Genomic DNA, 15,488 nt, shown 5'->3' on the forward strand with positions numbered 1-15,488 from the left:
AGGGAGATATATTAATATAAAATCAAACATTCTAACTATAGATTTATATTGATATAAAATAAAATGATTGAACTAGGATTGTATACTAATATAAATTTAAATTTTCTAACTGTGAAAGTATATTAGTAAAAAGCATTCTAGCTAACGATGTATATTAATATGAAAGAAAATATTCTCAGAATGGATATATATTAATATCTAATAAAATATTCTAGCTATTTATGTGGATTAATATATCATAAAACAAACTAAGTATGGATGAGTATTAATATAAAATAAAACATTATAACTATGGATATATATTAACATAAAATGGAGCCTTCTGACTATGAATGTATATTATTATAAATTAAGACATTTTAACTATGAACGTATATTAATCTAAAATAAAACAATATAGCTATGGATTATATTAATATAAGATAGCACATTTTAACTATGAATGTATATTAGAGTAAAATAAAGCATTCTAACTATGGATGTATATTTATATAAATTAAAACATCCTAACTATCAAAACATATTAGCGTAAAATAAAACATTTTAACTATAGATCCATATTAATATAGAATAAACTATTTTAATTATGGATACATATTTATATAAAATAAGACATTCTATCTATTGATCAATATTAATATAAAGTAAAATATTCTAACTATGAATGCATATTAATATAAAACAAAACCATGTGACTAGAGATGTATATTAATATGATATAAACATTCTAACGATGGATGTATATTAATATAATATGAAGCCTTCTGATTATGGATGTATATTAATATAAATTGGAATATTCTAACTATCAATGTATATTAACATAAAATTAAACATTCTAACAAAAGGAGTATATTAATTTCCCATAAAACATTCTGTTTGGGAGGTATATTAATATGACAGAAAATATTCTAACTATGAATTATATTAATTTATAGTAAAACAATCTAATTATTATTGTGTATTAGTATAAAATAAAACCTTCTACCTATGGATGTATATTAATATAAAATAAAGCATTCTATCTGTGAATGCATATTAATATAAAACAATCATTTAACTAGGGATGTATATTAATATGAAATAAAACAATGTAAGTATTCATTATATTAATATAAGATAGAACATTCTATCTATGAAGGTATATTAATATAAAATAAAACGTTTTAACTACGAATGTATATTAGTGTAAAATAAGGCATTTTAACTATGGAAGTATATTGGTATAAAATAAAACATTCTATCTAGGTATGTATATTAATATAAATTAAAACATTTTAACTATTAAACAATATTAGAATAAAATAAAACATTCGAACTATAGATGTATATTGCATTGGAATAAAACATTATAAGTATGGATGTATCTTAATATAAAGTATAACTTTCTAACTAAGTATGTATATCAGTAAAAACAAAATTTTCGAACTGATGGTGTATATTAATACACAATAAAACATTCTTGTTATGGATATATATTTATATAAAATAAAACGTTTTAACTAATGTGGTATATTAATATAAATTAACACTGTAACTGTGAAGGTATATAAGTATCAAATAAAACATTTTAACTATAGGAGTATATTAATTTCCCTTAAAACATTCTAACTAGGGAGGTATATTAATATGAAAGAAAATGTTTTATATTGGATGTATATTAATGTAAAATAAAACCATCTAATTATGATTCTGTATTAGTATGAAATAAAACTACTAAATAAATAAAAAAATTATAAAATACAACATTTTAACTATGAATGTATATTAATATAAAATAAGACATTATAACAATGGATTATATTTATATAACATAGAACATTTTAACTATGAATGTATATTAGAGAAAATAAAGTATTCTAGCTATGGATGTATGTAAACATAAATTAAAGTATTCTAACTAATAAAGTATATTAGCGTAAAATAAATTATTCTAACTATATATATTGATATGGAATAAACTATTCTAATTATGGATGTATATTAGATAAAAATTAAAACATTCTAACTATAGGTGTATATTGATATTGAATAAAATATTCTAACTGGAGATGTATATTAATATAAAATAAAACATTCGCGTTATGAATATATATTCAAATAAAATGGAACATTCTAACTATTAATGTATATTACTATAAAATGGAACATTCCAAATATGAATGTATTTTAATATAGAATAAAATATATATAAGTATGGATGTATATTAATATAAGCTAATACATTTTAACTATCAGTGCATATTAGAGTATAATAAAAAATTCTAAATATTAAAGTATGTTAGCGTAAAAGAAAACATTTTATCTAAAGATGTATATTGAAATGGAATAAAATATTCTAACTATGGATGTACATTAATATAAATTAAAACATTCTAACTATCAAAGTAAATTAGCTTAAAATAAAACATATTAATTATAGATGTATTTTGATATAGAATAAAATATTGTAATTGGGGATGTATATTAATATAAAATAAAACATTCTAACTCTGGATATATATTAATATAAAGTTAAAACATTCCAACTATACATGTATATTAATATAAAATAAAGCATTCTCACTATGGATGCATATTAATAGAAAATAACACGTTTCAACTACGGATCTATATTGATATAGAACAAAACATTCTAAGTATGGATGTATATTAATATAAAAAGTAATATTTTAAATATTAATGTATCTTAATATAAAATAAAACTTTCTAACAATGTATGTATGTTAGTAGATAAACAAAACATTCTTACTTGGGGTGTATATTGATATACAATGAAACATTCTTACTATGGATGTATATTAATATAAAATAAAACGTTTTAAGTAGGGTGATATATTAATATAAATTAAATATTTCTCACTGTGAAGATATATTAGTATAAAATAAGAAATTCTAACTATTAATTTCCCATAAAACATTCTAGCTATGGATGTATATTAACATGAAAGAAAATGTGGATGTATATGAATATCAAATAAAACATTCTAACTATGGATGTATATTAATATATAATAAAACAGTACAATTATGGATGCGTATTAATGTAAAATGGAACATTATAAATATTGATTTATACTAATATAAAAGGCCCGACATGGCCTAGCGCGTTAAGGCGTGCGCTTCGTAATCTGAGGGTCCCGGGTTCGCGCCCGAGTCACGCCAAATATGTTCGCCCTCCCAGCCGTGGGGGCGTTATAATGTGCGGTCAATCCCACTATTCGTTGATACAAGAGTAGCCCAAGAGTTGGCGGTGGGTGGTGATGACTAGCTGCCTTCCCTCTAGTCTTACACGGCTAAATTACACGGCTAGCACAGATAGCCCTCGAGTAGCTTTGTGCGAAATTCCAAAACAAACAAATTAATATAAAATAAACATTTCTAACTAGAAGTGTATATCAATATAAAATAAAACATTTTATCTGTAGATGTATTTTGATAAGGAATAAAGCATTCTAAGTATAGATGTATATGGATATAAAATGTATCTTTCTAACTATGAATGTGTATTACTATTTAATAAAATATTCTAACGATGTATGTGTGTTAATATTTAATAAAATATTCCAATGATGTGTGTGTGTTAATATATAATAAAACATTCTAACTAGTTGTGTATGTTAATATACAATTAAATATTCGTAGTAGGGGTGTATATTAACATAAAATAAAACATTCTAACTTTGGATGTATATTAGTATAATATGGAGCATTCTAACTATGGATATGTATTAATATAAAATGGAAAATTTTAACAATGAATGTATATTAATATAAACTTAAACATTCTAACTAGGGATATATGTTTACATAAAATAAAACATTTTATCCAAGGATGTATATTAATATAAAATCAAACACTCTAACTATAGGTTTATATTAATATAAAATAAAAAACATTAACTCGGGGTTTATATTAATATATAATGAAACATTCTCACTGTGGATTATATTTATAGAAAAGGAAACATTTTCACTATGGATCTATACAGATATAGAATAAAACATTCTAAGTATGGATGTATATTAATGTAAAAGGTAACATTCTAACTATAAATGTATCTTAATAAAAAATAAAACTTTCTATGTATGTATATCAGCATAAAACAAAACTTTAGAACATGGAATGTGTATATTAATATACAATAAAACATTCCTACTATGGATGTATATTAATATAAAATAAAAAGTTTTAACTAGGGTGGTATATTAATATAAATTAGAATTTTTATTTGTGAAGGTATATTATTACCAAATAAAACATTCTAACTATAGGATTATATTAATTTTCCATAAAGCATTCTAACTATGGATGTATATTAATATAAAATGGAATATTCTAACTATGAATGTATATTGATATAAAATATAACATTCGAACTATGGATGTAAATTAATAAAAAATTAAACATTCTAACTAAGGGTGTATTTTAATATCGAATTAAACGTTCTTGCTGTGGTTGTATATTAATATAAAATATTTTAATTAGGGGTATATATTAATATAAAACAGGACAATCTAACTAGTGGTTTTTATTAATTTATAATTAAACATTCTTACTATTGCTCTATATTAATAGGAAATATAACATTCTAACTATGAATGTATATTAGTATAAAAAACAATGTAACTATGGATGTATATTAATATAAAATAGAACATTTTAACTCTGAATAAATATTAACATAAATTAAAACATTTTAACTATGAATGTATATTAATGTAATATAAAACAATGTAACTATGGATTGTATTATTATAAGGTAGAGCATTCTATCTATGAATGTATATTAATATAAAATAGAAAATTTTATTCATGAATGTATATTAATGTAAAATAAAGCATTGTAACTATGGATGTATATTAAGATAAATTAAAACATTCTAGCTATCAAAGTTTATTAGCGTAAAATGAAACATTCTAACTATTGATAATATATTAATATAAAATAAAATATTCTAACTCTGGATGTATATTAATATAAAGTAAAACATTCTAACTATAAATGCATATAAAAACCATCTAACTAGGGATGTATATAAATATGATATAAACATTCTAACTATGGATGTATATTAATATAGTATGGAGCATTCTGGCTGTGGATGTATATTAATGTAAAATGGAAAATTCTAACTATGAATATATATTAATATAAAATTAAATATTTTTAACTAGGGATATATGTTAACATAAAATAAAACATTCCATCTAGGACCGTATATTAATATAAAATCAAACATTCTAACTATAGATTTATATTAATATAAAATAAAATAATGTAACTAGGGGTTTATATTAATATATAATGAATCATTCTCATGATGGATGTATATTAATAGAAAAGAAAACATTCTACACCCTTGTGCAAATTAATTCAAACAACACAGAAAATTACGATTTTTTCAATTTTTTGCATTTTATTTCTGAGAATCCAGAAATTACTCTCAAATTAATACATGATATGACCGCCTTTATTTTTCAGAAGAGCATTAATTCTTTGGCATCGAGTCCACGAGTTGACTGCAATCTTTACTAATTTTTGGATCGCGTTACCACACCTCAATTGTGGCCTCAATTAGCTTATCTTTCGTAGTACAGTCTTTCCCCGAAGTCTTTCTTTACAAATCGCCCAAAGATTTTTAATAGGATTTAAATCCGGAGAGTTTCCAGTCCAGTCCAGCACCTTTATTCACGTTGTAGTCATAAAATTCTTCACAAGTTTTGATGTGTGGCACGGAGCCAGATCTTGCTGAAAAATGCCAGATCCATCTGGAAATCTCTTTTTCAATTCTGGAACGACTCTTTTCTGCAAAACTTCGATGTACTGTGGTCCTCGCATCATACCTTCTACGATATGTAAGCTTCCGACGCCATAGTAGCTGAAAAAGTCCTAAAACATGTTCTTCAAGGGATGTTTAACGAACTGACTGGTGTGAAATTCTCGAAGTTTCTTACCTGGAGATCTGCTAACATGCAGACTTCTTTGACCCTGTACGAAGAAATGAGTCTCGTCACTGAATAACACCTTCCTCCATTGTTCTTGCTTCCAGTTCTTGTATTTCAGACCCCACTGATACCGTTTTTTCTTCATTGAGTTGGTAAGAAATTGTTTTTTGACTGGTCTCCTCGTCCTTCTAACGCAATTTTGAATGACGTAATATTCCTCAAAATTTCGTCATATATCCCAAAAATAGACCGTACTGCAAAACACAGCTAATGACGTCGTCTTTGTGAAAAAATGACTATTAAAGGAAATCAGCGGGTCCAGCGAGCCTACACCGGCCGCCATGCTGAAAATATTGTAAAATGACCATTTGTGTCAATTAATTTGCACAAGGGTGTAACTATGGATCTATATTGATATAGAATAAAATATTCTAAGTATGGATGTATATTAATGTAAAATGTAACATCCTAACTAAGAATGTATCTTAATATAAAATAAAACTTTCTAACTATGTATGTATATTAATATACAATAAAACGTTTTAACTAGGTTGGCGTATTAATATAAATTGTATATTCTAACTATGGATCTATATTGATATAGAATAAAACGTTTAAGGTATGGATGTATATTAATATAAAATAAAACATTCTAACTATTGATGTTTATTAATATAAAATGGAACATTCTGACCATGGGTGTATATTAATCTAAAATGGAACATTGTAACTATGGATGTATATTAATATAAAATGGAACATTCTAATCTGTAAGTTACATTAATGTTGCTTGTGGTAGGAGAAATAAAATTTTAGGTTGTATTTATAGAAATATTGAATAAAAATCTAAAGAGGTTATAATTTATATGTACAGGGCACTGGTTAGGCCACGTTTGTGGTACTGTGCTCAGTCTTGGGCTCCTTTCCCTGGTAAAGACGTTGAATGTTTGGAAAGGGTTTAGAGGATAGTTATTAGAATGGCTCCTGGATTTATGGGTTGTCATAGGAGGAGAGATTGTTTCATCTTGAATGAAGAAAAGTTAGAAGGGACCTGATTGAAGTATTTAAAATTGTAAAAAAAAAATGATAATGTTGATGTATCAAAAGTTTTGTACTTAACATTGAACGTCATAGAGCTAGGGGACACAAATGTAGATTTAGGCAATTTAATGTTTCAAATAGGGTGGTTTATGGATGGAATGGTTTGCCTTCAGATGTAGACTCAGTGAATTTGAATGAGTTTTAAAGAAAGATTGATAGATGTGTGAATTAATGATAAAATCTGGCTTTAATATTTTTGAAAGTTAATAGTTTAGTTTAGAGAGTGGGACATCCGAATGGACCAACAGGTCCCTTCCTGTCCTTAAACATTTTGTTATGTTCACCTTTTAGGTACTTTAATGTAAAATGAAACTTTCTAACTTATATGTGATTAAATTGCTTATATGTTATTACACATTGGATTTAGTAAGGAAAATGAAGAATAACACTATGTAACACAAATTTTGTTCCTGGATAGCATGTGTTATTTCTTAATTGCTTATGTTGTAAAAGTACAAAAAATGACCATTTTTCCCTTCAAACTTTGCTTTTGTGACCTGGATAATGACATTTAAAAATTATCCTATTTTCAATTTAAAAACTGGCAAATTTGCACGTTTTCATTTACCTAAGGTCTGAATAAAACAACATATGAATCAAGATTTACATGTATTTATACTAAAGTTGTACAAAAATGTTCAGAAGTGAGTTTTTTTTTTCACGATTTGCGACTGTAATGTAAATCACTTTCACGTTTCAGTCTCCAAATATAGTCCCCATTATGTTTTCGTTATACGCTCCTTGGTAGTCCAGTTTATCTTGGTGGAAACGCTCGCCTTACTCCTCTTAGTATGCTTCCATGTTCTCCTTGAATTTATAAAGATGTGCATCAAGGATACAGACTTTCAGGGACATTCTGCGGCCCATTTTGCCCCAAACCACTGCGACAAAGCTGCCCCAAGCTTTTTTCCTTCTTACTGAGCTTCTTGGGGAATTCTGTGCACTCCAGGATCTTTTTTATTTGTGGTCCAATGACGACACCAGCTTTGACCTTTGCCTCAGACAGCTTACGGAAGAAGTCTCAAAGGTAATTGAAGGCTGCAGACTCCTTATCAAGAGCTGTGACAAATTTTTTTCATAAGAACAAATTTTATGTGCAATTTTGGGAAGAACACCTTCTGGAGGTCCGTTATGGCCAGTGCTTCCTGTTGTAGTGTGCTGCGGTGTCCCTGCTGTCCCAGAGGCAAAGATAACAGGGAAACTTGGTAAAGCCTCCTTGGAGACCCATCAGGAATGCCATCATTTTGAAGTCTCCGATAACCTCCCAGTCACACTCATACTTCAAGGCTTCTAGCAAGATCTTCACGCTGTTGCATTCCTCTTTGAGGTGCACTGAATGAGCCAGGGGAAGAGACGGACACTTATTCCCATTATGGAGCAGCACAGCTTTTGAGGCTTTTGGATGCGTATGGAGAATGCTTGAAGCTTCTTGATGCCATCTCTGATAAAATCAGATAGGTCTGTGTGTTCACTTAGGTAGCTGGAACTAAACTAATGTGGTGAGCCCCTGTATACTATGGAAAGTTCTAGAAAATTCTAAAAGGTTCTTGGAAATTCTCTTAAGTTCTACAAATTCTAGAAAATTCTTGTAAGTTCTACCACATTCTAGAAAAAGTTTGTAAGTTTTACAACATTCTAGAAAATTATTGTAAGTTCGAGAAAGTTCTCTATCAGCTACTCAACACTGAATCTACCTGGAATGTTCTGGAGAATTGGTAAATTTGAAAATTTCATTTCCCAGGTCACAAAAGCAAAGTTTGAAGAGAAAAATAGGTCTTTTCCATTTCCTTTATGCATAAGCAATTGGGAGATAAAACTTTCTGCCCAGGAACAAGAAAAAGTAAAAATTTTGTTACATATTGTAATGATTGAATTTATCTGTTTTGAAATACATTAACTGTCCATTTTTAAGGACCTAACTGGAGAACAGTTGACAGAATCCATTAATTAGGGTACGATATGATATCACTTTGGACAACAGTTGACAGAATCTGTCAATTAAGATATACTGTGATGTCTGTTTTAACCACAGTTGACAGAATATATTAATTAGGCTACAGTTTGGTATTTGTTTGTACCACAGTTGACAGAATCCATCAATTAGAGAACAGTCTGATATTTGTTTGGACCACAGTTGACAGAATCCATCAATTAGGATACAGTGAGATGTCTGTTGAAAACGCAGTTTACAGAATCCATCAGTTAGGGTATAGTGTGATGTGTTGAAGCCATAGTTGACAGAATCACTCAATGAGGCTTCAGTCTGATATTTGTTTGGACCACAGTTGACAGAATCTGTCAATAAGGTACAGCCCATTAAAACCACTGGGAAGCTACATCACCATCAACAAGTGCACTTTTATACATCTTCCAATGGGAGGGTAAATCAGTACCAAATGGTCCTGTCGGTTTTATAAATAATAGACATTTGATATAAGGTCACCAGAGTGTGTGCCTTTAAGACAGTGTGTGTGGCTCCCTAGTGGCACAGTGGTATGTCTGTGGACTTACACCACTAAAAACTTGTGGTGGGCAGAGCACAGATAGCCCATTGTGTAGCTTTGCGCTTAATTCCAAACTAACAGTGCTTGTGTGTATAAGAAATACTTTTCATGTGATCACAAATACATAGATTATAGTGGTATCCACACACAGAAACATACAGATTGGTGACCGGTGAAACAATAGTCTTCATATAGTGAGTAGACATTCTTATAAACGACATAAATTTTATTGTAACTGTTGTATAAGGATGTATATGTGTTCCAAGCAGTGAGGGTATAGCTTACTAGTAGATATATATTTCTGTTTCCAGATTATAGGAAATGGCAGTTCCTGTTTTAATGGAAGAGATATGGTAAACTGTTTCAAATAGCTTAGTTTTGTAGAATTTATTACTTAGTGACTGGTTAGAGGAAGCACATTTGTGTTTTTCTGTGTTATTTTATATTCATTATATTTTAATATACAGCATATTTTCTTGTAGAAACACAGCTCTTCATATCGCTGCATTCAGTGGCAAGTCGGAACTCCTTGAGTTACTGATTGAAAATGGAGCAGAAGTAATTCATTATCTTGTCTACTTAGTGAAGTATATGTTAGAAAATTATGAAAATACTAAACATTTGGTTGGAGGTTTTATGAAAATCATTAAATGTAACAATATATTAAATTACTGAAGGTATGAACTATATCTCAAGAAGCTTTGAGCTGAACATAAAATGGATATATTTTCATCATCACTGAAATATGGACCAAAGAGACAAAAATAATCTAATAACATTTCCTAAGTTTAAATGCTTTAAGTTTGTTTAGCAGACATCTTAACTATGAGCTATCAGTTTTCTTTAATTCCAACCGTAATAAGTGTGAATTGTATCAAGATTTATTGCTACATTTTCAGGTAGATGGCGTTAATAATGATAAGAATACTCCCACACACATTGCCTGTCAGAATTGCACAGATGGAAACAAGTTTGTTCTCTTGAAGTTGTTAAAGGTGTGTATTAGTGTGGTATTATTGTTTATGAGCTAATAATCTTACGTATGCAGTTACTCAGACAGTTGAGGCTTACAAAATGTAGATATTACTTCTACTTTGATCTTTATCAAACAGACTAGTTTATTTCCACCTTTATTCGACAAACAAGTTTATTTTCATCTTTATTAAATAGATAAATTTATTTTGACCTTTATTAGACAGACAAGTTTATTTTGATATTTATTAAATAGACACGTTTTTTTTACCTTTATAAGACAAACAAATTTACTTTGACCTTTATTAGACGGACAAATTTATTTTGACCTTTATTCGACACACAAGTTTATTTTCATCTTTATTAAATAGAGAAATTTATTTTGACTTCTATTAAACAGACTAGTTTATTTTGACCTTTATTAGATAGATGAGTTTATTTCGATCCTTATTACACAGACAAATTTATTTTGACTTTTATTAAATAGACAGGTTTATTTTGATCTTTATTAAATAGACAGTTTTATTTTAATCTTTAATAAAGAGGCAAATTTATTTTGACCTTTATTAGACAGAGAAGTATATTTTTATATTCATTAAACAAATTTATTTTGACCTTTATTAAACAGACAAATTTATTTTGATCTTTATTAAACAGACAATTTATTTTCACCTTTATTAGACAGACAAGCTTATTTTGACCTTTATTAAACAGATTAATTTATTTTGACCTTTATTAAATAGACAGGTTTATTTTCATCGGCATCCCGACATTTCGCAGCCGCAATTTCACATCCCACTCTTGGCAGCCAACAGTTTGACAGCCGAGCTCGTTGGCAGCGGACAATTTCGCACTCAGGAAAATTGGCAGCGGATGATTACCCAGCCAAGTATTTATATCAACATAACAGTTTAAGTAAAAAGACTCGTATATCATACAGCCATGTAGCCACATTTTTCACAGTCAAAATCATACAGCCATGCTGCCACATCTGTTCACAGTTTAAAACAGTAGCTAATTCCTTGAAGGAATTGAATAAGATCCTTTTCTTGATATTCGTTAAGTATACGTTGGATTCTTTGATTTACAGTCTCGTACTTTGCCTTCTTCCTTGGCGGTTCATGCCCTGCAATCATTTGTTCCAGGTTTAGATTCATTTGGTATTCTTTTTTCAGATGTTCAATCTATAAGAGGTTAAGAGCTCGGATTCCTACTAGCTTGTTCATTTTTTGATGCCACCCTTCTATTATATAGTTCGTGCGTCGATTGTCCTTTCGCGCACGTTCCAGTGGCGAATCGGGAAGGGTGGGTTTTCCGCCCACCTGCGCGTCGTCGATGAGGTCTACCGTTCCAGGTGTTTTCGAAATAGTCCACCAGATATAAACGTATCCATTGTTGCATGCCTTTATTAGACAAATTTATTTTGATCTTTATTAAATAAATTTATTTTGACCTTTATTAGACAGACAAGTTTATTTTGACCTTTATTATTAAACAGACAGACTTATTTTGATCTTTAATAAAGTGACAAATCTATTTTGGCCTTTATTAGACAGACAAGTTCATTTTTATATTTATTATATTAAATAGACAAAATTATTTGACCTTTATTAATCTCGAAAATTTATTTTGACCTTTATTAGACAGGCAAGTTTATTTTGTTCTTTATTTTACAACAAATTTATTTTGACCTTTATTTGACAGACAAGGTTATTTTGATCCTTAGTAAATAGAATAATTTATTTGGCCTTTGTTAAATAGATTAGTTTATTTTGATCTTTATTAAACAGACAAATTTATTTTGGCCTTTATCAGATAGACAGGTTTATTTTGTTCTTTATTAAATAGATTAGTTTATTTTGATCTTTATTAAACAGTCAAGTTTATTTTATCTTTAATAAATAGATAGGTTCACTTTTACCCATATTAAAGATACTAGTTTTGTTTGACCTTTATTAAACAGACAAGTTTATTTTGATCTCTCTTAGATATACAGGTTTATTTTGATCTTTATTAAATACACAGGTCTATTTCTATGCTATGCATCACAGTTTGCTTCATAATTTCTTTTAAATTTTATTCTTAGCTGATTTCTTTACAGACGTTTAGTTATTGGATCAATAAAGATTCATTTGACAGCTGATTTTTACCAAAGTTTATTTCTACAGCTGATGTTTTCTGATGCAACTTATTCATAATTTTGAGCTTATTCACATACTCTCTTCACATTTAGTTTTAGAAATCACAGAGTGCTGCTTTCTTTCAAGTAATAAAACTTGTTATTTACTGAATTCTGTGGTATTGTGATGTTTATTTATCAAGTGTGTAAGGAAGACCCAGACTAGTATATATAGTGTTAAATAAATTGATCCAAGTTAAAAGTGAGTGTTAACTAAAGAAACAAATGTCCAAAACATCTATTGTTTAATTAGGCAGCTCCCGACGTTCTTCTCAGAAACAAGGAAGGACAGACACCCTTTGACTTGGCAGCTCAGTATAACAGAATTGGTAAGGCACTTGTGCAATAGAAATCTTACTTTATTCTTCCCTTGACTGCTAGACTCTGAGTCTCTACTGTTCTTACCATTATAGAAATCTCTGTTGAAGTATAACTTCACTGTTTTTAAATGTACATACGTGGGATTGTTTGGTGTTTCATTAGCGTAGTATTTATATGATTTGAATAACACAGATAACACAAAGATATTATAAAAGTTAGAATTATTTTATTTTCAAATCTCATAGATGGTTAATGAAGGCCCAACTCAAATACAGTAGGAATAGTTATAAAGTACTCTAAAAAGTGGGAATAAAATATCCATTTCTATGAAAAAACAGCTGTCCCTCACATTTCTTCGATATATCTCTTATATAAATACAGCTAAAGAATACAATACAAACCTGCTGTACATCATCTTTCTTCAATATTTACCTTCCATAAACACAGCTAAAGAATATTATGAAAACCTGCTGTCCATCATCTTTCTTCAATATTTATCTTACATAAATACAGCTATAGAATATCATAAAAACCTTCTATCCATCATCTTTCTTCAATATTTATCTTACATAAATACAGCTAAAGAATAATGTTAAAACCTGCTGTCCATCATCTTTCTTCAATATTTATCTTACATAAATACAGCTATAGAATATCATAAAAACCTTCTATCCATCATCTTTCTTCAATATTTATCTTACATAAATACAGCTATAGAATATTATAAAAACCTTCTATCCATCATCTTTCTTCAATACTTATCTTACATAAATACAACTAAAGAATATTATTGAAACCTGCTGTCCATCATCTTTCTTCAATATTTATCTTACATAAATACAGCTATAGAATATTATAAAAACCTTCTATCCATCATCTTTCTTCAATATTTATCTTACATAAATACAGCTAAAGAATAATGTTAAAACCTGCTGTCCATCATCTTTCTTCAATACTTATCTTACATAAATACAACTAAAGAATATTATAAAAGCCTGCTGTCCATCATCTTTCTTCAATATTTATCTTAAATAAATACAGCTAAAGAATATTATAAAAAGATGATGGACAGCAGGTTTTTATAATATTCTTTAGCTGTATTTCTTTAAGATAAATATTGAAGAAAGATGATGGACAGCAGGTAAGATAAATGTAAGATACATAGCTATAGAATATCATAAAAACCTTCTATCCATCATCTTTCTTCAATATTTATCTTATATAAATACAGCTAAAGAATATTATGAAAACCTGTTGTCCGTTATATGTTTTCAATATTTATTTTCCATAAATACAGCTGCAGCTGCAGAATATTATTAAAAACCTGCTGTCCATCATCTTTCTTCAATATTTATCTTGCATAAATACAGCTGCAGGATATTATTAAACACTTGCTGTCTTAGTGGTCTTTTTGTTGTATTTTTTCAGTTACTTTATAAATTTTATTTTAGTTAGGCTAATGTTTCATATTGGTTCACAGGTCTCTTTGTTGTGTTTGTTGAGTTCTAATATTTTAGTAGCACTAACACTTTTTGTAAGATAATCACACTTTACTGTTCTTTGTTTTTAGTTTGTTACCATGTGCTAACTATCAGAATATGGTTCTGCTAACATAGATGCTGTTGCTTTACTGCTTGACTATGAACCATCCTTTCGTAAAGCTAACCGTGCATTTGTTGATGCTTGCATCCGTGGTCACAAGGACACAGTGCAGCTAATGCTGGATTATGGTATGGATCCCAGCCACGTTGATCCATATGTTGGAACTTCAGGGCTTCATGAATCATGTAGATACTTGAGGTGAGAATGAACAAGGTTTGTGACTTCAAACATTTTGTGAAGTAACAGATGAATGAAAACATTAAAAATTATTTTTGTAAAATAAATGGTGGTTGAAAACATTAAACAAAGAGTTCTGTCAAGTAGCAGATGAATGAAAACATTAAATAAATAGTTCTGCATATATTATTGTATAAAAATGCATTAATTTAACTAAATGTGAATAAAACTGTCGCATTGTTCGATTTTGCTTTAATCTAACAAAATTTGTATAAAACTATCTTCTTGTAGGAATCTGCTTTAATCTAACTAAATATGTATAAAACTGTCTTATTGTAAGAATCTGCTTTAGTCTAACTAAATTTGTATAAAATTGTCGTACTGTAGGAATCTACTTCAAATTTATATAAAACTCTCTTATTATTAAAATCTGCTTTATATCTAACTAATAGAAAATGAAGTATTACTTTCACAAAGAATTACTATTTTTTATGTGTGAAGATATGATGTAACTTCTTTACTGATTCAATATGATGGAGATACAGTCAGACTTAACAACAACCTGGAGGTAAGTTATGGTTCTGTTATAGCAGGAGTGACATAATTGAAATGTAATCATATTCGTGTGGCAGATATTCTTTTCCCTAACATCTCAGAGAGCACTCAACATTAATTGTAACT

General features: G+C 28.5%; 1 protein-coding gene across 2 annotated transcripts in view; it reads left to right on the forward strand.

The window, feature by feature from the left end:
* LOC143253528 (uncharacterized) overlaps positions 1-15,488 on the forward strand; it is a 46,943-nt gene that overhangs the window by 17,012 nt on the left and 14,443 nt on the right. For both annotated transcript variants that reach the window (XM_076507560.1, XM_076507559.1), the window contains exons 4-8: positions 10,039-10,114; positions 10,456-10,551; positions 12,961-13,036; positions 14,645-14,828; positions 15,309-15,375. In XM_076507560.1, the coding sequence (XP_076363675.1) occupies positions 10,039-10,114; positions 10,456-10,551; positions 12,961-13,036; positions 14,645-14,828; positions 15,309-15,375 (499 nt within the window). The remainder of the gene's footprint in view (positions 1-10,038; positions 10,115-10,455; positions 10,552-12,960; positions 13,037-14,644; positions 14,829-15,308; positions 15,376-15,488) is intronic.

This window comes from Tachypleus tridentatus, chromosome 6 (assembly GCF_004210375.1).
Source record: "Tachypleus tridentatus isolate NWPU-2018 chromosome 6, ASM421037v1, whole genome shotgun sequence".
Classification (NCBI taxonomy): Eukaryota; Metazoa; Arthropoda; class Merostomata; order Xiphosura; family Limulidae; genus Tachypleus; species Tachypleus tridentatus.